At 43.0% G+C, this 23,199-nt stretch overlaps 1 protein-coding gene across 1 annotated transcript in view; it reads right to left on the bottom strand.

Annotated features, from left to right (window-relative positions):
• The window catches only part of Tmigd1 (transmembrane and immunoglobulin domain containing 1), a 53,024-nt gene extending 33,506 nt beyond the window's left edge, over window positions 1-19,518 (bottom strand). Inside the window, exon 1 of the mRNA XM_057776220.1 lies at window positions 19,459-19,518. Within this exon, the coding sequence (XP_057632203.1) occupies window positions 19,459-19,460 (2 nt within the window). The 5' untranslated portion in view covers window positions 19,461-19,518. The remainder of the gene's footprint in view (window positions 1-19,458) is intronic.
• Between the last annotated feature and the right edge of the window lie 3,681 nt (window positions 19,519-23,199).

Genomic DNA, 23,199 nt, shown 5'->3' with positions numbered 1-23,199 from the left:
TTTCTTTTTCCTCATTTAATTACCCTGACTGATGGATGTGTCCCCACATCCAGCTTTAAAATATGGAATGCTTCATGAATGTGCACAGAGGCCATGCTAATTTCCGTATCATTCTGTTTTAGTATATGTGCTACCAAAGGGAACACTTGTTTCTTATTCTAAGGAAAAGACTTCAGTCTTTCACCATTAAGAACCATATTAATATAGTTATTGCCGGGCGGTGGTGGCACACGCCTTTAATCCCAGCACTTGGGAGGCAGAGCAGGCGGATCTCTGTGAGTTCGAGACCAGCCTAGTCTACAAGAGCTAGTTCCAGGACAGGCACAGGCTCCAAAACCACAGAGAAACCCTGTCTCGAAAAACCAATATATATATATATATATATAGCTATTATGCTGTAATAATCCATTATATAGAGATTAATTTTTTTTAAAAAAAGGATTTATTTATTTATTGCATGCACAGTGTTCCACCTGCATGTATGTCTGCATGCCAGAAGAGGGCACCAGATCTCATTATAGATGGTTGTGAGCCACCATGTGGTTGGTGGGACTTGAATTCAGGACCTCTGGAAGAGCAGCCAGTGCTCTTAACCTCTGAGCCATCTCTCCAGCTCAGGAATAAATTCTTTTAAAGGTTTTTTGTTGTTGTTCAATTTTATGGCACACACGCACTGTGTTAGTAACACGGAAAATGCAAAGTTGACCCTTGCTTAGCCTTGACGGTTATTACTATCAAGGAACAGAAAGTGACCCTCGTTTGTTTAAGCACAAAAGTGATCCACTGAAGAGGTACGGTTGAGGAAGATGGAGCAGCAGGCTCTGAGAACGGGTGAAGAAGAGGGCCTGACAGCAACTGGACAGCAGTCTACATACATAGCTCCATAAACCTGAGTCAGCAAGAGGGCTCTGTGACCTCCACTGCTTGGAGGAGGGTGACAGTGACTTTGGCTGTGTTATAACGTGGAAATTGAAGTTGCCCTGGGAAAGGATGTTTCCCTTGCCATGGCTGCGAGTGGACACCGTCATTAGTTCTCCTCTTTATCTTCCTAATTGCTGTGAATTCAAAGTTGGAAGGGCTGAGGGTGTAGCCCAGTGGGTGAATGCTTGCCTAGGTTCCGGTTCAGCACTGCCAAACCAAACAACAGAACAACAGACTGCTGTTCTGGACTTACGGGTGCACATGCTGGCCTCACTGTTGGCTGAATTCATGAAGATCTTTCAAGACTGCTGTAGGGGAAGGAAGGCTGGGATTTAGTAAAGCACTTTGGGTGCATTTGGTGCTTGTAACTAAGAATATTCTTCTCAGCTACGATGGCAGTTAAGACCTATTTTTAAAAATGAACTGAAATTAGAAGTGTACATGCGAGTTACTGCCTCACAAGTTGGCACGCCGGTGTGTTTTGAAAATAGCAGATGCTTCTCGATTATAGAAAGAACAAATAGTTTTGACCTCTAAAAACTCAAAAATGAAAATTTAAACAGACCGTGTATATAGATCAGCGATAGAATGTGACAGAATGAGGAGAATATCAGAGGCCTTGGATTTACTCCTCAATACTGGGGGGAGGGGAGTGTTCACTTTCTATTTCCTTTTAATTTCATGTTAATATATACGTGTACCTATTTTGTAATGTATATGTTTAGCCATCCAGGTACATTATTTAGAAATATATAATATGTAAAATACATATATGATACTACAGATTTATGCTCAATCATTTTTATGGAAACAGTATGCTTCGCCAAGGGTTTGGAGAACACTGCCTCAGAATAGCTCTGTGTCTATGTTTGAGAGAAGAGAGGAGGCAGGGCAAAGAGAACAAGAGGAGAGGGATTACCTCAGCAAGGCAGCATTCCAGGTCCACAGTAGGAAGAGGCTGAGTGAGGATATTGGCTAAAAAGGAACAGGTCCCAGGGAACATGGTAAAGGGAAGACAGAGCCATCGACAGCCAGCAGTACACGAGCTAAGGAATGGCATGGGATCAACTACTTGACTGAGAAGAAGAAAAAGTCATTAGGGGATAAGGAATGAATTTTTCTTTAACTATGCTGAATCAAAATGCCTCTGGGGACACCCTGTGAAAGGACCCGTGGTGCATTGAGAAAGAGAAGCTGGATGGCAGTTGCCAATAATTACTTTTTAGAGAAATTTTAAAATCCATGTTTTACAGTTCTACAGTATGATACTATAAAGATGCTGTTGTGGAATACTCCTTTAACTGTGTAAAGGTGTGCTACATTTGTTTGTGCTTCAGAATACTGTTAACTGTGTAAAGGTGTGCTACATTTGTTTGTGCTGCAGAATACTGTTAACTGTGTAAGGGGTGCTACATTTGTTTGTGCTGCAGAATACTGTTAACTGTGTAAGGGGTGCTACATTTGTTTGTGCTGCAGAATACTGTTAACTGTGTAAGGGGTGCTACATTTGTTTGTGCTGCAGAATACTGTTAACTGTGTAAGGGTGTGCTACATTTGTTTGTGCTGCCTTTGTTTAACCATGTAAGGTTGTGTTGCATTTGTTTCACCTTGCCTGCCTAAGGCATCTAATTGGTCACTTGGTCTAATAAAAAGTTGATGGCCAATAGCTAGGCAGAAGGGGGATAAGTGGGACTGGCAGGCAGAGAGAATAAGTAGGAGGAGAAATCTGGGCAAAGGAAGAAGAGAGAAGAGAACAAGGAGAAAGAGAGGGACACCTGAGACAAAAGATAAATAAAGAGAAACAGATTAAAATAAGAGCTAAAATAAGGCTGGGCAGTCATAACTAATGAGAAGTCTCCATGCCATGATTTGGGAGTTGTTTAGTGGCCTAAAAGAAAAAACCTGGTACAAGATGTTATCATAAGAAACAACAAATTTGACTTCTTAAAACATGGACATTCCTCTGGACGTGGTGGCACATGCCCTTAATCCCAGCACTCGGGAGGCAGAGGCAGGTGGATCTCTGTGATTCCAAGACCAGCTTGGTCTACAGAGTGAGTTCCAGGATAGCCAGGGCTACGCAGAGAAACCCTGTCTCAAAACAAACAAATAATAAAAAAAAATCATTCTAATGATTGTTCATTATAATTCTTGGAAAACAAATGGGCTCCTGTGCCATTACTCAGTTGAGGGTCACATGACACCCAACCCCACTCCCTCCCAGTTCAATAGGCCCACTGAACGGTTAGCCTCATGCTATCTCTATGTAGCAAAACCTCTATACAGAGGATAGGCAGAACAATGATGCAAAGTCCTGGGCCACTATCCCATAACGAGTAGTGGAGTTATAAAGATAGCCTTGGTGGAGCGCTCCGACAGTCCGTCGCCATCTGCTCCATGCAGGTGTCAAGTGATCGCAGAAGCTTCCAACTAAACAGAATCTGAAGTCAAACATCAGCGCAGTCTACTATAGCATGGAAAGATTTCCTCCATTTATATCCACCGATTCTTCCCCAGATCAATGTTGGCTACAGTTGCAGGGAAAGCAGGCACTTAGTCGGCTCTCTGCGATCCTCTGTCATTCTCTCCAAGTCACCCACTTCTGAGTCCCGGATCTCTTCATGGGACCTCCTGCTCTGATGAACGCAGCGGGACTGACTCAAGGTGCTCGGCCCCTCCCATGGTCTAAGAAGAGCTAGATCCCACTGTCCCCTGTGGTACCTACTGGTTTCCCGTGTCCAAAGGGTCCTGGGTTGGCAATGTGATCACAGCCATGGCAGTAGATGCTCCATCCACACCTGGATGCTGCGGGAGACTGGGCAAACTATCTCTAGCTCTAACATCACCTTCTTCAGGAAGGAAATGTTTCATAAAGATCCTGCCACACTAAGGTGTTTAGCACTGTCACCAAGGTTCCATACCAGTCCCAGGTCCTTGTTAAATCAGTTTCTCTCTTGGGTCTCCCACAAAAACAGTCTGGGCCTGTGGACTGAGCATCAGATTCCTGCATTCTCAGTTCCCTTGGTAGTGCCTGCCTGTCTATTGCTTTCTAGTTTCTGGTGTTTCACGGGCACCTCAACTGGAGATAACTCCCATGTCCCAATAGCTCAGGGATGTGTGGTCAGATTGTTCAGCTTTTCCGCCTCTGCAGCACGAGATTGATTGTGTGTGCCTCTATGTCCCACAGCCTCAAAAGCCAGGCCACGAGGGTCTCCTTCACTGCTCATTTCAGAGTCTTCCTAAGCTCCAATAGCTCTGATGCCAGATGTTCTTTTCCTACGGTCTGCACCAGGTTGTTGTTAAGACCTCTATTGGTGTGCTGGCCATAAATTGTCCCTATCTCTGCACTGAAGGTCAGACCTGAGGCACATCTTCCGTCACTTGTGGGTCACTCTCCCTTCCTCACTGCTCTCTGACTTGTCCCAAGGGGTCCATGTTTTGTGGTCCCAGAAGAGACTCTATATTGTAGGTATTATCTAGGGCCCTTCTGCTGTTGGCTCCCTAGCATCATGGAAAATGGCAGCCCAGCATCTCCATTTCCCCTTATCTTTTATCCAATTACCTGCTAAGCCTGTGGCCAGTACTAAAGACACTGCAGTCCATCCCTCACACCAGCAATCCCCTTCTGGGTAGTCACCTCTGCCTGCAATAGACCCCTTGCTGCCTGTAGCAGCAGCCAGGCTGCTTCTGCAGCTCTTGCTGATACCTCCACCCTGGATGTGCCACTCCCAGGGCCTGTCACATTTGTCTAGACCTTTAGCATGTCACCCCATATCACCTAGACGACTATGCATAGATCCACCCACACCCCACATCCCCATCCCGTGCTGCCCAGGTGGTCCTCCACTGTAACATGTCTCACTAATCCCTGCATCTTTTGTGCCCCTTCCACTACCCCCACAAGCCCTATAGGGACAGACCACCATGTCAAAATTTCCTCAAAATGAACCCTGTCCCTTCACACAATGTCACTTCAGTTGTCTGTCTCATTTCCCACAGCAGGGACACCAATTTCATCCCAAGCTCATCTTTGATTTTGTTGGATACCTCCAGTAACATTGCAAGTGTTGCTCAAATTCCTTCCCATGGGGAGACAGAAAAAAAAATGTACCCTCTGCCTCTACCCCTCTGCCGTTCCAATGGCAAACCCAGGTACACTTTCACCAAAGTTCACTTATGGAACACGGAGTTCATTGGGCTTACTTACAAAGCAATGAGTGAGACGTTACTTACAGGACTGTGGGTGCTCTACCTCCAAAAGACCACACTAGAAAGTCTTTATATGGCAGGGGAAATGGTGTTCCCAAAGCTGCCTAGATGGAGCCCCCTCCCCTAGTTCTGCCCCACTTATATCCTCTAACCCCTCCCCCAAGCCCCATTCTGTGTACAGAATTAGGGCAGAATTGCATACAGCCAGTTGACGGGGGGCAGCTGGATACCCAGATGAGGGTCCCATGACCCAAACTGACTCTCCTATGAGGGAAGGCAAACAGTCAACAAGCTCAGGTGAGATGATATTTGTGGAAATACCCAGCCAAACTCCCAAAGGACAGCAGTTTAACTTGAGGCTTCATGCTATACAATAGGCATCTTGTATCTCAGTCTACCCAGCTAAATTTCCACTTGTGTATAAAGGCAAACAAAACACAATGTCAGGACTGGGGAGATAGCTCAGACAGTAAAGTGCTCCTGATGCAAGCACGAGGATTTGAGTCTTGATCCCAACCCATGTAAAAAGCCAGGTACAACATGTGCCAGCACTAGGGAGGCAGAGCCAGGAGGATCCCTGGGGCCTGCTGGCCAGCCAATTTAGCCAAATCAGTGATTGCAAGTTCAATGAGAGATGCTATACTAAAAAATAAGACAGAGATATCTAGACTTGACTTCTAGAGTCTCTACATGTATGCATATGCACCTGTACACATGAGTACACACACACAAACACACACATACACTTATATACACTTTTTCAAAATAATCAGTTTCAAACATTTAAAAGTTTATACTGAAACACTTCTTGAAAGTTATCTGATGGTGAAGTCCAGCCAATGAAGAAATTCCAGGATGAAAAACTGAAGAATACAGAAAACATAGCCTGTCATGAAATGTCAGACTGCATAAATCTAGAAATGAGGGCAAAACAATTATATATTATTTAAATTAGAACCCACATAGTTGAACAAGGAAGATCATCTACCAAGCAAACTGAGGTAGATTTCAATGTGGTGATGAGGACCAGGATGGAGCCTTCGAATCTAAGAAGAGAGAAAGGAACATTTGTTCAAGGGAATAGCTCAGTGCAGGGTACCAGGGTCTGTCCCCATCCTTCTGTTGGAAGACAGCTTCAGAGTGGGGTGAGGAGATGTAGTGGTGGTGGCTCAGTGTAAGATCAGAGGCTGAGTCAGATGAAACAAGTGCCCACACAGAAGGCAATGGCTGTCAGGGCCCTGGCAGGGTAGGCATCCCCTGGGAACGTATCCTGGGCTGGAGCAAGACAGTTTGAGAACGGTGACAATAGTGATGATGAAGTCCTTGGAAAGGGGAATTAAAGGTTTCTTTTTGTTTCATTTTTATGGACTGAGGTGGGGATTGCACTTGACTAGACTGTGCAAGGCCCTTCGTCTAATCTCTAGCATTATAGTTTTTAAAAGTTTCTGCTATTTCTTTGCCATTTTTCTTAAACTATAGGACTGATTTTTAAAATATGCCTTGGGCTGGGGATGGGATGTATCTTAGTCGGCAGAGTGCTTTCCTGTATAAACCAGGTGTGGTGGCACTTACTTGTGTTCCTAGCACTAGAAAATCCAAGGTAGGAGGGTCAGAAGTTCAAGGTCATCCTCAACTACACAGTGAGTTCAAAGCCAGCTTGGGATACATGATGCTCTTTCTCAACTAAAAAAAAAAGTCTTAAATCAGCAGATATTTGTTTCTTCTTGATATTACAAATAACTACCTGGGAAAAAACATTAAGATATACCTAAAGTACTATTTGATACACATGTATAAAAATGCAAGTTATATCACACTATTAATACTAATTCCTTTCAACTTTGTCTTGCTTCCCTAATACATAATTTTAGGTGCACCAATGTGGAGATTTGTTATAAGCATTTTAAAACTACTCTAAGGGATCAAGGGGATACAAATTGGAAAAGAAGAAATCAAACTCTCACTGTTTGCTGATGATATGATAGTTTACATAAGTGATCCCCAAAATTCTACCAAGGAACTTCTACACTCATAAACACTTTCAGCAATGTAGCAGGATACAAGATTAACAAAAAAAAATCTGTAGCCCTCCTGTACACAGATGATAAAAGGACTGGGGAAGAAATCAGAGAATCAAAACCCTTCACAATAGCCACAAATAGCATAAAATATCTTGGAGTAACTCTAACCAAACAAGTGGAAAACTTGTATGACAAGAACTTTAAATCTTTGAAGAAAGAAATTAAAGAAGACACCAGAAAGTGGAAAGACCTCCCATGCTCTTGGGTAGGTAGAATTAATATATAAAAATGGCAATCTTACTGAAAGCAATCTACAGATTCAATGCAATGCCCATCAAAATCACAGAAAAATTCTTCAAAGACCTCAAAAGAACGGTACTCAACTTCATTTGGAAAAGCAAAAAACCCAGGATAGCCAAAACAATCCTGTGCAATAAAAGAATTTCTGGAGGCATCACAATCCCTGGCTTCAAGCTCTACTATAGAGCTACAGTACTGAAAACAGCCTGGTACTGGCATAAGAACAGACAATGGAACCGAATAGAAGAACTGGATATCAATCCACACATCTTCGAACACCTGATCTTTGATAAAGAAGCAAAAAATATCAAATGGAAAAGGAAAGCATATTTAACAAGTGGTGCTGGCATAACTGGATATCAACATGTAGAAAAATGAAAATAGACCCATATCTATCACCATGCACAAAACTCAAGTCCAAATGGATCAAAGACCTCAACATAAAGCCAGCCATGCTGAACTTTATAGAAGAGAAAGTGGGAAGTACACTTGAACACATTGGCACAGGGAACCACTTCCTAAATAGAACCCCAGCAGCACAGACACTGAGAGAGACAATTAATAAATGGGACCTCCTGAAACTGAGAAGCTTCTGTAAAGTAAAAGACACAGTCAACAAGACAAAACGACAGCCTACAGAATGGGAAAAGATCTTCACCAACCCCACATCAGACAGAGGTCTGATCTCCAAAATATACAAAGAACTCAAGAAATTGGACACCAAAAGAACACATAATCCAATAAAAAAAATGGAGTACAGACCTAAACAGAGAACTCTCAACAGAGGAATCTAAAATGGCTGAAAAACACTTAAGGAAATGTTCAACATCCTTAATCATCAGAGAATGCAAATCAAAATAACTCTGAGATTCTGTCTTATACCTGTAAGAATGGCCAAGATCAAAAACACTGATGACAACTTATGCTGGAGAGATTGTGGGGAAAAGGGAACACTTCTGCATTGCTGGTAGGAATGCAAGTCGGTACAACCCCTTTGGATGTCAGTGTGGCGATTTCTCAGAAAATTAGGAAACAACCTTCCTCAAGACCCAGTAATACCACTTTTGGGTATATATCTAAAAGATGCTCAATCGTGTCACAAGGACACGTGATCAACTATGTTCATATTAGCTTTGTTTGTCATAGCCAGAACCTGGAAACAACCTAAATGCCCCTTGACCGAAGAATGGATAAAGAAAATGTGGTACATTTACACAATGGAGTACTACACAGAAGAAAAAAATAACAACATCTTAAATTTTTCAGGAAAATGGATGGAACTAGAAAACATTGTTTTGAATGAGATAAACCAGATACAGAAAGACAATTATCACATGTACTCACTCATACGTGATTTTTAAACATAAAGCAACGAAAATCAGCCTACAAACCACAGTCCCAGAGAATTTAGACAACAATGTGGACACTAAGAGAGACATACATAGATCTAATCTACATGGGAAGTAGAAAGTAGAAAAAGATAAGATCTCCTGAGTAAATTGGGAGCATGGGGACCTTGGGGGAGGGTTGAAGAGGGTAGGAGAGAGGCAGAGAGGGGAGCAGAGAAAAATGTAGAGCTCAGTAAAAATCAATAAAAAAAAAACCCTACTCCAAGGGTATAGAAAGACAGACTGCACATACAGAACCTGAGATCTCTCAGGCCGCCTCAGCCTGCCCTGTCCAGTTACCGAGTTCCTTGCCACTACTAACAGACACACAGAACCTAGTCACTGTGCCAACTTTCAGAATTTCACGGTTGAATGTTGGAACAAACTTTTAAATTCATTTGATTTCACACTTGTTATTTTCTTTCTTTTGTGGTAGAAGGCATCAAACCCAAGGCCTGCACATGCTAGACAAGCATTATACCGCTAAGCCACATCCCCAGCCCCCGCACTAGCTTTTCGTGCTACCTTGCCGCCACCACATAGATGGAGGCTTGAGCTTGCATCAAACTTGAGTTGCTTCATTTCCTGGCTTCTCGGAAGCCAAAGTTGCAAGGGCTTTGGCTGGGGAAGCTGGTGCCACATCAAAGGCACACACGGTAGACTCTAGATACAGGATAGCCAGACGAGCACTTGTCTAAATGGTTTAGGCAAGAATGACCTATTTCCCCAGCTCTTACTCAGCCTCTGGAAGGGAAGCCTCTGTCTTCAGTCTTCCAGTAGCTCTCTGTGGGATAGTTTTGCATGTTTTTCTTCTAGATCTGAATGAAAGCCGCTTCTAGGACATGGGGGGAAAGATACTTTGGGTCAAAGTCAAGTCCTACGGGCTCAGAATTCTTAATTGGTGGTAGTACCATTAACTCACTTTTTAATCTGTAATGGTTCCAAACTTTAATTCAAACTGAACCTGATTGGAAAGATTTTTTTTAATTATTAACCTACAATGAAAAACAAACAAACCAACCCGAGACACTGTAATAACATAGGAGAATATAGAATATATCCAGGTATATTAGTCAGGGTTCTCTAAAGTAACAGAACACACACACACACATATAGATGATGGGAATTTACTAGAATGAATTACAGACTGCAGTCCAGCCAGTCCAAGAGTGGTTGTCTTAACTGAAAGTCCAAGAATCCAGTCGTTGTCTAGTTCGTGAGGTTGGATGTCTCAGCAGGTCTTCAGGATACACTGGAATCCCCAAGAAGCAAACTCTAATGCCAGTGAAGGAATGGACTGATAGAGAAGGCAGGAGCGAGCAGGCAAAGAGCGGCTCTTCCTGCTTCCACTTCCTTATATAGCTGTCAGCAGAAAGCAGGCCCAGATTAGAGGTGGGTCTTCCCTCCTCAAAAGTTCTGGACTAAAGGTATGTCTTCTCACCCAAAGATTCTGATTAGAAGTGATTTTTTTCCGCTTTAAATGATTCAATTAAGGGCTGGAGAGATGGCTCAGTGGTTAAGAGCATTGCCTGCTCTTCCAAAGGTCCTGAGTTCAATTCCCAGCAACCACATGGTGGCTCACAACCATCTGTAATGAGGTCTGGTGCCCTCTTCTGGCCTGCAGGCATACACACAAACATAATATTGTATACATAATAAGTAAATAAATAAATATCTTTTTTTTATTTTTTTTATTTATTTTTTTTAATATTTATTTATTTATTTATTATGTATACAATATTCTGTCTGTCTGTATGCCTGCGGGCCAGAAGAGGGCACCAGACCTCATTACAGATGGTTGTGAGCCACCATGTGGTTGCTGGGAATTGAACTCAGAACCTTTGGAAGAGCAGGCAATGCTCTTAACCTCTGAGCCATCTTTCCAGCCCCATAAATAAATATCTTTAAAAAATGATTCAATTAAGCAAAATCCCTACATTTGTTTTCAGCCATTTTTAAGTTTTTCTTAATTTCAAATGTGACCAAGCTGACAACCAAACTAGCTGTCACACCGGGTGTCATCGGTAAGGCGCTATATTTATCGTGAGGCTATGTTCTCTGTATGTTTTTTAGTATAAAAGACATCCCCTTGTGCAATGAAATATAGGTAGAAGATACTGGGCAGACTGCTTCTGGGGTCCTCGTCCAGCAAAATGAAAAACAGGCAAGTTGACCTTGTCCTGTGCAACTGCTTTTTAGTACTTTTTCCAATATGGTAAAAATACACACAATTTAGAATTTTCCTTTTCAATCCCAGTTAAGAATACGGTCTGTGGTGTTAAGTATGCGTACATTGTTGTACAGGCTTCTCTACCACTCGTTTCCCAAGTTCCCATCATTTTGCCAAATCGTAAGTCTCTGCCTTCTGCTGACAGCTATATAAGGAAGTGGAAGCAGGAAGAGCCGCTCTTTGCCGGCTCGCTCCTGCCTTCGCTATCAGTCCATTCCTTCACTGGCATTAGAGTCTGCTTCTTGGGGATTCCAGTGTATCCTGCAGACCTGCTGAGACATCCAGCCTCACAGACTGGACAACGGCTGGATTCTTGGACTTTCCGTTAAGACAGCCACTCTTGGACAGCTGTGCTGTCTCCATCCTTTCACCACTGAGAATAACCTTGCTATAAACACGACCACTCTTTTTTTTTAAGACTGGACAATAATTTTTATATAATCAAATGTATGTATTTCCTTCTTATTTCTAATTTATTTGAGACAAGGTTTTAGACAGCCAACTAGACTCGAACTCCTGATCCCCCTGCCTCCACTTTTCCAGTGCTTAGCATGTTGCCATGTCTAACTAAAACATACACACGAGGAGTTTGATGAGTGTTGACACAGGTATTGATCAGTTTAACTGTCACCCAGAGTATAATACAAAATATCTAAATTGTCCTAGGAAGCCCTGGTGCCTCTTTTCAATCAGTATTCTCTCCCAAACAACCACGGTTAGGACTTTTGTCACCATGGATCAGTTATCTTGTTAACTTGCTACAGATGAAATTATAACAGCATGGAAGTACTTTCTTGGGTCTGGTTTCTGTAGTGATATTTGTTTGTATTTTAACAAATAAAGCTTGCCTGAGAGATCAGAGAAGCAGGGTGGCCAGCCACTAGAGAACCTTTTGCCTCTACCAATGTTCAGACCAAAGGGGCAATCCTGTCCTCAGACTGTCTCCTCAGACTTTGTACTCTAACTGCAGGGCGTTCCTCAGCCTACAACTGTCTCCATCAACCCTTAGACTGAACTGAAATCCTTTCTCTTTCCAGTTTATATTCCTCTCTCTTCCCAGTCCTATCACTCCTGTCTCCACTTTCCTAGTGCTGGGTTTAAAGGCGTATGAGCCCAAGTGCTGGGATCACCTTTGTGTGAGCTCTGTTTTTCTTTGAGACAGATTCAATCTTGTGCAGTCCGTCCAGGGTGGCCTTGAACTAAAAGAGATCCTTCTGCCTCTACCTCCTGAGTCCTGGGATTAAAGGTGTGTGCAACCATTTCCTGGCCTCTAGTGGCTTAGCTCTGCACTCTGATCTTTAGGCAAGCTTGATCTGTTAAAACATAAACAAAATATCACTACATTTCCACTTTTTTGTCTAAAATAAAAAAGAAGGCTATACCTAATAAAAGAAAAACTATATATAGTAACTATATATGGTATATACAGGCAATAAGTACATCAATAATGTCTAGTCCATTTGCATTTGACAAAGTCAGAGAAAATGCTCCATCATCTATCCTATCTTGATGAGTCCAAAGTCTTGTACCTAATTTGCTTTCTATCATAACTTGTATTTCCATCCAACTATCCTTTGATATCTCTCAACCTTGTACACTTTAGTGAGTTTCTTTTCTGTGTCTGATAAACAAAGAAAACTGTAACTATAACCATCTAGTCTTCAACTCCCTCAGAGACCCAAGAAGTAAATACTATTAACTGAGTAAGCAGGAAGTGCAAACAGTTAATTTCCAAAAAATGTGAGAAATGGCAGAAACAGATAGCTGCCTGAACAGTCACCCAAGTTTCCTATGCAATGTTGGTGCATCCATATTCAGCCTACTTGCCTAGAATATTTGACAGACTTTTCTACAAAACAGGATTTTGGAAGGACTTTCCCACCTTGTCTTGGCAAGGTTTTGTAGTCATTCTCTTTTGTGACCTGCTTATCCAATTTGGACACCATACCATCAGCAATTGAGGCAAGAGTATTTTCTTGCTCAATGACTTACTTTTGCCACAAAGGAAATAAACTCCATGTGGAGTTTTTTCAAAGCCCATTATCCTTGCTGAAGTAGATTGGTGCTGCCAGAAGCAGACATGTCTCATTGTCATAAGAAAAAGAACCTATGTCATTAAAATACCTTGAATGTCATATTCTGAGAACTTTGAAGTGTTTGAAGATGATCTATTTAAAATATATCTCTGTTTGACCTTGTAAACATACCAAATTTGACTTCAGGTTCGATTATTTTTTATTTATTTATTTATTAAAGATTTCTGCCTCCTTCCCGCCACCGCCTCCCATTTCCCTCCCCCTCCCCCAATCAAGTCCCCCTCCCTCATCAGCCCGAAGAGCTGTCAGGGTTCCCCTTCCTGTGGGAAGTCCAAGGACCTCCCACCTCCTTCCAGGTCTAGTAAGGTGAGCCTCCAAACTTCATAGGCTCCCACAAAGCCAGTACGTGCAGTAGGATCAAAACCCAGTGCCATTGTTCTTGACTTCTCAGCAGTCCTCATTGTCCGCTATGTTCAGTGAGTTCGGTTTTATCCCATGCTTTTTCAGGCCCAGTCCAGCTGGCCTTGGTGAGTTCCCGATAGAACATCCCCATTGTCTTAGTATGTGGGTGCACCCCTCACAGTCCTGAGTTCCTTGCTCATGCTCTCTCTCCTTCTGCTCCTGATTTGGACCTTGGGATTTCAGTCCGGTGCTCCAATGTGGGTCTCTGTCTCTGTCTCCTTTCATCGCCTGATGAAGGTTAATATCCAGGAGGATGACTATATGTTTTTCTTTGGGTTCACCTTCTTATTTAGCTTCTCTAGGTTCACGAATTATAGGCTCAATGTTCTTTATTTATAGCTAGAAACCAATTATGAGTGAGTACATCCCATATTCCTCTTTTTGGGTCTGGCTTACTTCACTCAGGATAGTGTTTTCTATCAGGTTCAATTATTAATAGGTGACTAATTACTAGCCTGCATTTCTTATTATCCTAAATAGTTGGTAATAATAACTTTCAAGAACTAGAAATTTGCATTACATTGTTAAAAAAGTTGTATAGGTACAATACCTTGAACAAGAGTATAAATGTATATATAGTGTGTTCTAACAAAATTAGTCTCAAATTTGTATCAATATATAAAACTTGTATATAGTATACAAAAATCCAATCCAATGTAAAATATTTAAAACTAGTAGTTGCTTTCTTGAAAGTAGATTCAATAATCTACCCTTTTTTCCTATCATATCTATATCATCTTTTTCCTTTTCAAAACAGGAACTCTGAATCTATTCTCCTTTGTTTAGTCTTTTTCCTGACTATTACCAGTAACAACTTGTAATCAATCTCCCTAAACAATCACAAATATTTATAACCCAATGAAAGACCAAAAACCACCCACCCCACCTCTTGGGAATGTGGGTGTCATGTTCTTAAATTTACTTCCTGCTATCTGTGGGCGACGGCATCTTTAGGGAATCCTGAAAAGAAAAATTTGGGTTGTCAAGTCCTGGGAGAGGTGGCTGTATCACTTATTGTCCAGTCTCTGCATACTGGGAAAGTACTTGTTTTAATTCCTGGTTAGAGTAGTCTGTGAGGCTGGATCGTCTCAGCTAGCTACCTTGAAATTGCTCTGAGAAGTTTGTAGTTCAAAGTCAGTCTTTAGGTGGTGTTTTCCAGCTTAAAGGTGTTATCACAGCCCTGGAGGAGTCATCATTGTGGGGCTCCATCCTTCTTTGGGGGACTTCAAAGGTCACTGGTAGGCGTGGTCATGGTTCACTGCAGAGAACTGATAGAGACTCAAACCCAAAATAATGTACAGGAAGGTAGATGAAACCTTGTTTTAGAATTAGTTAGTACTCTATATGACCATTAATATCGTGACAAAAAGTTTAATATATATATATTAATCTTATACATTTTGAGATAATATTTATACCTTAAGGAAAGATGTTAAAAAGTTGAAATAAAAACAAAAGTTTATGAGATTAGTGGTAACATAATAGCCCTTGAAATTTTGCTTTTCTTCTGTCCCATATCAGGTGACTCTTGACACTCTTTAATGTTTTTTGGATTCAGCTTCATGGTTATAATTCATACCTCCTCATTGAACACCATTTTTAAAACTCCGTCTCATTTTGGTGGCTTCAGGGTTAAAGATGTTATAAACTATACAAACTGTTTGTATACATGCATGTGTGTGTGTCCACGTATATTACCAATGATTGAACCTAAGCACATGCTCGGCCACTGAGCTACATCCCCAAACATTCTTGTAGATCTCTTTTTGATGTATTTATCTTATTTTCTAGATATGAATGTTTTGCCTGTATGTCTTTAATTGTACCATATGTGTGCCTGGTGACAGTGGAGGTCAGAAGAGGGCCTAAAGTAGATTTTTTTGTAGTTTATTTATTTTTATTTTATGTATATTGATATTTTGCATGCATGTATGTCTGTATGAGGATGTTGGATCCCCTGAAAAAGGAGTTACAGATAGTTGTGAGCTGCCCTGTGTGTGCTGGGAGTTGAACCCAGGTTCTCTGGAAAAGCAGTCAGTGTTCTTAACCACTGAGCTATCTCTCCAGCCCCTAAAGTAGTTTTTAAAATATTTATTTTTATCATTTTAAAATTATGTGTGTGCACATACATGTACATGCCCATGGAAGCCAAAGGCAATGGATTCTCTAGAGCTGATATCACAGGCAGTTGTGAGCCACTTGACATGGGTGCTGGGAACTGCATTTGGGACTTCTGCAACAATGCTGCATTCTCAGAGTAGAAGGTCAAAGTAGTACATGCTACACCCATGAAGCCTTCTCTCCAGCCTCCCCCCCATTTTTTTTTGGCGGGTTGGGGGGGGGGGGGAATCTCATATAGTCAAGGCCAGCCCTGAATTCACTATATTGTCAAGGATGATCTCAAACTTCTGATCCTTCTGCTTTTACATCCTAAGTTCTAAGCTTACCACCATTTACCATTATGCCTGGATTTAAGCAGTACTGGGGTTCAAATCCAGGGTTTCCGGTATGCTACACAAGCACTCTACCAACTGAGCTACACCCCCAACCGCTCCAAAGGGTTTTTGCTTTTACCCGTTTATTCCCTTCTCTCCCAAAGATGAATAAGAATCTCGTCCCCCTCCCCAAAGTTCACAATTTGGTATTGTCAGTTTTTAGAATTTTAACCATTTCAGTGTGTGAGTGTGTGTGTGTGTGTGTGTATGTGTTTATTCCTGTGCATATTTTTTTATTGGTTTGCTCAAGTAATTATAAAAAATAAATCTAGGGGATTTGCTAGAAAAGAACTCTTTGGACAGAAGTCAAAGAATCACAAATTAGTTTATGTGGAGACCAGAACTATTTATCTGCTCAACCAAAGAGTAGAGGAGACACAGCCTTGGATGCTCTCTCTCTCTCTCTCTCTCTCTCTCTCTCTCTCTCTCACACACACACACACACACACACACACACACCATTTCACTTTACCCACAAGCTCCATCTATATAAGCTCAGTTGGCTCCACAATCTTAGAAGCCTGTCTTGGGGCAAGACTAGGCTTTCTTCCACACAGTCTTTCACCTGCACAGAGAGGAGAGCTGCCCTCCCCCGACCAGTGATAGCTGGAGAACTCTGATTACCCTGGCGTAGGATAAGCTCCAAGTCCAGCATTTGGGGTGAAGGCTAGCCTTCAGCAGTCCTGTTGGGAACTGTGTATGGAAGGTTCCCAAAGAATTAGCATACTCTCTGAGGCAGGTAAGACAATAGATTTATTTAGCCTTCCTGTTGTTTTTAAAAAGAGGTTTTGTATTTCTGCAAACTCCAAAAGTTTTAATATCTTGTTCTTTAATCCACAGGTCAGGGATGTAATGTGGACACTTGTAATCTCAATACAACATCTCTCAGCCCTGAACTTATCTAAACCATCCACAGACATGTAAAGTTCTGGCTAGGATAACTTAAGAGCAGAAAAGGGAGCCTGGAGAGATGGTTCCTAGTTAAAAGCGTTTGCTGCTCTTCTAGAGGACCTGAATTCAGTTCCCAGCGCCAACATTGAACAGCTCACAACCACCTGTAACTTCAGTTCCAGGAATCCGCTACCCTCTTCTGGCTTCTGTGACTCTGTGGGTGTACATGTACACACACACACACACGTGCGCGCACACACACATACATACACACACACATTTAAAGAAGATCAACTGAGGGGAATGGCTACTCTTATGCAGCATTTTGGGGCGGGGCTCTGATTCCACTGGGCTTCAAGTTTCAAGAAGTGACTTCTAATTCTAGTGTTCTAGGTTACAGTGAGCAAGGACACATTAGATGGAGTTGTAGCTTCACGATTTGGGTTCTGTTACCTCCCAACTTCTGTATTTCTCAAAAGCGTTAATGAAAACTTTGACCCACCCTAAGGTGAAGTTCTTCTGTCGTCCGATAATTCGATGTTCTCAAAATCTTTTCTATTCTTGGAACACAGCCAGCAAACATTTTGCAGCATTGATTTTTGTCGTTAAGAAAACCGGTCCCCTTTTAAGAAAAGTAATTCCACCTCCTATTGCCACCTCTACTCATTAACAGCCAAGGTGGCTACCAGGGATTGAGAAAAAGAACAGCCAGATTAATCCCAGCACTCGGGAGGCAGAGGCAGGCGGATCTCTGTGAGTTCGAGGCCAGCCTGGTCTACAGAGGGAGTTCCAGGATAGGCTCCAAAGCTACAGAGAAACCCTGTCTCGAAAAACCAAAAAAAAAAAAAAAAAAAAAAAAAAAAAAAAAAAAAAAAAAAAGAACAGCCAGAGCGGTCAGAAAGACAGAGTCCCCAAATTTGTTATTTGAGATGGGGTCATGCTATGTCTCATAGTCTGGCCTTGAACTCGATCCTTCTGTCTCAGCGCCTGAGTGCCGGGATTACAGATGTGTGCCATCACGTCAGCTCCATGAGCTTTTAGTTCATTTTTTCTTCATGAGCTTTTTCTACAGGAGGGGAAATGTCTGTAGCTGACCATCCCTGGATGGAGAAAATAAGCGTGACAGAAATGCTTGTCTTTAAATAAAAAAAAATCTCAATTTCATAGCAGAGGAAGAAGTTATTTGATTTTAGCATATAGGTAAGTGTTCATGTCATCCTCAGCATAGCGCCTTATCTAGAATGCATTTGCTGGGAAGGGACGCCCCCATCTTTACAGTGCGGAAAGTCCAAGATTCTAATTAACCCGACCTGTCTTTTCTTCACTTCCGTAAGCCCACAGAGAGACTGTGCTTACTGGAATCCACTGGGTGAGCCACTCTGTGGATGGGAGACCTTGTAGGGCACAACTAAGGATCAAGAAAATGGTAAAGACAGAGCTGGGGAGCAGGGTGGAAGGCAACATTGGAGACTTGACCGGAGCATCAGTTGTCCCTGGAAATCTGCAACAGTTTCTGCCAATCTTGTCTTATCTTTGGTTGCACCACTTTCCCTGATTTTTATCTGGATTTATTATCTGGTCTTTCTCTGAGGCGTTCCCATGCGTATGAGAAAGCAGGCAGTAATTATTTCCTATGAGGTACTTTTGCAAGCCGCTGCCCTGCTCTGGGAGCGGGGTCTCCTTGGGTGCTCGGGCTCTCATGCAGGCTTGCGGTATGTGGGTAACTGCTTTCTCCAGGGCTCTAAGCATCACTTACCCCAGACCTGTGACAGAGAGGTGGCTGCAGAATGTCCCCATAAATAGCATCAGTTTCTTCACCTTCTGGTGCTTCAGCCTGTCCTCTTGAGACACAATCCAGCTGGCTCAGGGTATGACTGTGCTTTATGCCAACTGAGTCTCGGCAGGCATTTTCATCAACGTTGGAGGCAGAGATTTTTGCCTCCTGGAATATCATTAGTAACTGAACTTTTTAATTTACTTATTTTTATTTTTTGGTGTGTGTAGTTTAAGGGTTGTGAGTTGTACTCTGGGCTCTGTATGCAGCAGAACACAGTTCTGGTTTCTCGTCATTTTTCTTTCATTGGAAAATGCCTTTGACTCTGGGCATATTTTGTTATATGTGGGCAAGAGAGCAAACACTTGGGACCATTAGAATTTGCTGCTAGAATCTAGGGCCAGTCTTTGGTAAACATATAAAATAAATATGAGATACAACTGAAGTTGTAATCTAGTTGCCTTGAGTCCTAACAGGAAAAGCCACATATAAAAAAAAAAATCCAGTTCTACTCCTATAAAAGCATTGAAAAGTAAGTGCAATAGATGTTCACTGTGGTTATGTTCGGGATATCAAGAAGGAAGCTCTGGGGCCATCGAGATGGCTCAGTAGGTAAAGCCACCTTGTCTAGCTATGCCAGCTGTTTTAAAGAGCATGATCCCGTGACATTCAGTATACTCAGCCTAGCCCTGTCGAGTTCTATAGTTTCCCACCGGAACAGGAGAACTTACATAGCGTTGTCCCTTCGTCTCCGCTTTCATTTTCAGTAGTTTCAGTTACCATCGTGAAGCAAGATACAAACATATGAGACGGAAAATTCTAGAGAGAAATAAGCAATTCACATGTTTTAAATCGCACGCCACCCTGAGAAATATGATGGAATCCTACAGTGTTCTGCTCTGCCCAGTATGGAACATGAAATATCCTTTGTCCAGTCTCCATGTTGTATATGCTGCCTACCTAGGAGTCAGTTGATGGCCGTCTGGGTTATCAGATCCACTGTTACAGGATTAAGGTATTTGGGTCCAATTAGCTTTTACTTTATTTAGTAGTGGTCCCAGAGCATAAGAGTAGGGATCCACCCCTTTTCCAGACGATGGCCAGCCAAGCCAATGATCTACTTTAGAAATGGCAGACAAGCTCTGCTTGCCCCAGCCGCATAAGTAGCCGTGGCAGCCAAACCCTTCTCCTTTTAGTATCTTCCCTCGTTCTGTGCCCTCTACCTGCAGTCTCAGAGCTCTGGCTCCCATGCAGCCCATTAAATCCTCTCTGGGGCAGAGGACTTAAAGGAATGCTGTCTTCAAAGCTAACCACCAGCATTTCTTCTTCAGAGGCAGCCGCGACTACCTGCCAGCACCCAGTCAAGATCCAGCCTGTTGATGCGCTGGCATGGAGGCTTGGAAGGAGGGTGGGAAGGGTCATGAGATCCTCACCTGAAATTCCTGACTCCCCACGGCTTCTCCTGCTCAGGCAGAGATAATTCTGCTGCAGCTGTGTGTGGTCTCAGGGTCTCAAAGAGGCTTGGTGTGTTTTAAGTGCCTGAGAGACTCCATCTATCCAGCTTTAGAGAAGTCATTATCCACATGGGGCTGAGACTTGGTGTATTGCCATTGTAAGGTCACCGTGGACACTATCAGTAACTGCTCACCCAAGCTCTGTAATTAAGCCCAACAAACTTGCTGTTTTACCAAACTAGACCTAGTGGGTTCTTATTAGAGGGTAAGTGGCTGTTTGTTCACACTTCCCCATTGAAAGGTCAAACACAACACCGCATCCCTAGATATCAGCAGTCACATTCTCAATCCCCATGGAGTATTTGCTCCACCCCCTCCAACTAGACAGGGTTTCTCTGTAGCTTTGGAGCCTGTCCTGGAACTCTCTCTGTAGACCAGGCTGGCCTTGAACTCACAGAGATCCACCTGTCTCTGCCTCTGAAGTGCCGGCTTAAAGGCATGCTCCACCACTATCTGGCCTTGCTTTTTTTTTTAAAAATAATATCTTTAGATTTATTTATGTGCATGTTTTGCCTACTTGTATGTATGTGCATCGTGGGCTTATTGCCCTTGGAGGTCGGAAGAAGGTGTCAAATTTCTTGGAGCAACAATTATAGAGTTGTGAGCGCCATGTGGGCGCTGGCAACTGAATCCTAAGAGTAACAAGTGCTTGGACTGCTGAGCCATCTCTCCAGCTCATGTCCTTTTCTCTTTTTTTCAACATAATATTTTTATTGATTCTTTGGGAATTTCATATCATACACCCTGGTCACACTCATTTCCCAGTCCTTCCACGTCCACTCCCCCTCTCTTGTCATCCCCCTATAGAAAAAAAATAATAATAAAGTCCAATTTGTATTATCCATATACATGCCGCAGCATAGTCAACCTCTCAGTGGTCTGCCCCTTAAGCAGAACTGAGTCCTTCCTGCCTGCCCCCCGCCCACCAGCAGCCATCAGTTGTGAAGAGCTACACTTCGGCATCCTTACCATACTTTTAAACACTCCTCTCCAATGGCCTCTCATTTTCTGTTTCTTTTTTCTTTTTTATGGAAGAAAAACTTTAGAATGCTGGAGCCCTTTCCTAGTGGTGGGTTTAGGTACCAGACAGACGGAGCAGCGAGGAAAGGATCCTGTCCTGTTTACTCTTAACCTTGAGCAATACATATGCTTAAAAAAAAAAGTGATGTCTGAAGTTTCCAGAGAACGGTGACAAACATGGTCCTAGGGGCCGCCATTTAATCTCGTGGACCCTGTACTCTCTCCTGGAAAGCGAGACTACTTCAGCCCTCCAAGGATTGTGTTTCCGCAAGCGGCAGCCCCAAGAAACTAGTTCTGCTGTAAAACGCATCCAGCACAAAGATAATGGCTGGCTGGGAGGTGGCTCTGATAGAGCACTTGCCTGGTATGCACAAGGTTGGCACTGCCCAAAAGAAGATAAGAAGATAAAACATAAGCAAAATTTGTTTCTCTGTAAGTGGCCTGAGACGATCTGCAAAGAATACTTCACTATTTACTTGACTTGGAAAACCCCACAAAAATACGAATATCTAGAGGTCCAAATTATCCCTGAAAAGAAACAAACAAACATCCCAGAAGAAACCAAACCTATGGCAAGGCGCGCGCGCGCGCGTGTGCGTGTGTGTGTGTTAGCTTTTCATTGCTGTGCAAACAACTGAGGTTAAATCAGCCTAAACAGAGGAATGTCTCATTTGTGGCTCACGATTTCAGTTCCTGGTTGCCTGGCCCCTTGCTCTGGGCCAGCAGTGGTACAGCAGGGGCCTCTGTCAGCTCTTTGCTGCTAGGGAACAAGAGCAGAAGAGATCAATGTTCCCATTTCCCCTTCAAGGACAAGGCCTCAGTAACCTAGCCTTGTTCCACCGAATCCCTCCTCCCAAAGGTTCTGTCAGTTCCCAGCAGTGCTTCTGTCTGGTGACCAAGCCGTAACACATGGGACGCTATTGATGACCCGCACTGTGACCTCACACAAATACATCCAGCTGGAAATAAACACAAAGAAGAGCGGAAAGACACTGACTCATTCGTGGATTTGCCAGGACGTTGGACAGATTATACACATATCAGAACAGTTGAAGTGGCCGAAAATCAAGACACTGCGATCACTAAGTGCCATCTGTTGCGGCTTGTCCCACCATCACCTCTGGCTCTGGAAGTCAAGTGTCCTGTTTTCTGTGTTGCCCCAGAAACCGGATTTCTGCCTTCTCCATTCCACCCCAGCTAGAATTAGCCACAGCCTCTGCTTCACTGTGTCCCCAGCTCCCAATGTCAACTCTGCCGCAGGTTCATCTGCTTGGCCAGAAGTAGGCTAATCAGCCCTGCGCAGGCAGAGCAAGCCTGACCTTTTCAGTCTGAGGAGTGACAGAAGACTTCTGAGGGGGAGCGTTGCCTCAGCGGGGGAGGGGCCCAGATACTGAACAGCCAAGAACAGGACACTTGTTTCCTTTCAAACTGTGGCAATTATCAAGATGAACTGGATGAAATGCATATTGCAAACTAAATTGCCATGCAGGCCCTGGCTGCTAGCATTTGTTCTTATCGTTGCTAACTTCACTGCAAGGCTCACTTCTCTGGTCCTGCGCTCAGTCACCCTAACCTCCAATCCAGGCAAGGCATCCTGGTAGATGGTCCATGAAAAAGATGCTCTGCAGGTCGGGGTTTACAGGTGGTCTCCTCAGATTCTGCTCCCTGATGTCTCCTTGCCACAACCTTGATTTCCGCTGTGGATCCAGGTGGCTCGTGGGAATTAGACACCATCCCCAAGGCCCTCAAAGGTTACAGGTGTCTTTCCCTTGGTCACAGTGATTGGTTCATGGGTAGTCTAAGTGAAACCAGATATTTGGCTGCACCAAGGGCATGATCTGTTTTTCTTGCCAGGTATGAATGAGAAGACACGTGGCATTGGGAGCTCCCAGCAACCTTCTTGGAGTCACGTGGGGAGCCAAACTTGGAATAAAGTAA

Source organism: Chionomys nivalis, chromosome 7 (genome assembly GCF_950005125.1).
Source record: "Chionomys nivalis chromosome 7, mChiNiv1.1, whole genome shotgun sequence".
Taxonomy (NCBI): Eukaryota; Metazoa; Chordata; class Mammalia; order Rodentia; family Cricetidae; genus Chionomys; species Chionomys nivalis.
This window is presented reverse-complemented; position numbering and strand designations above follow the sequence as displayed.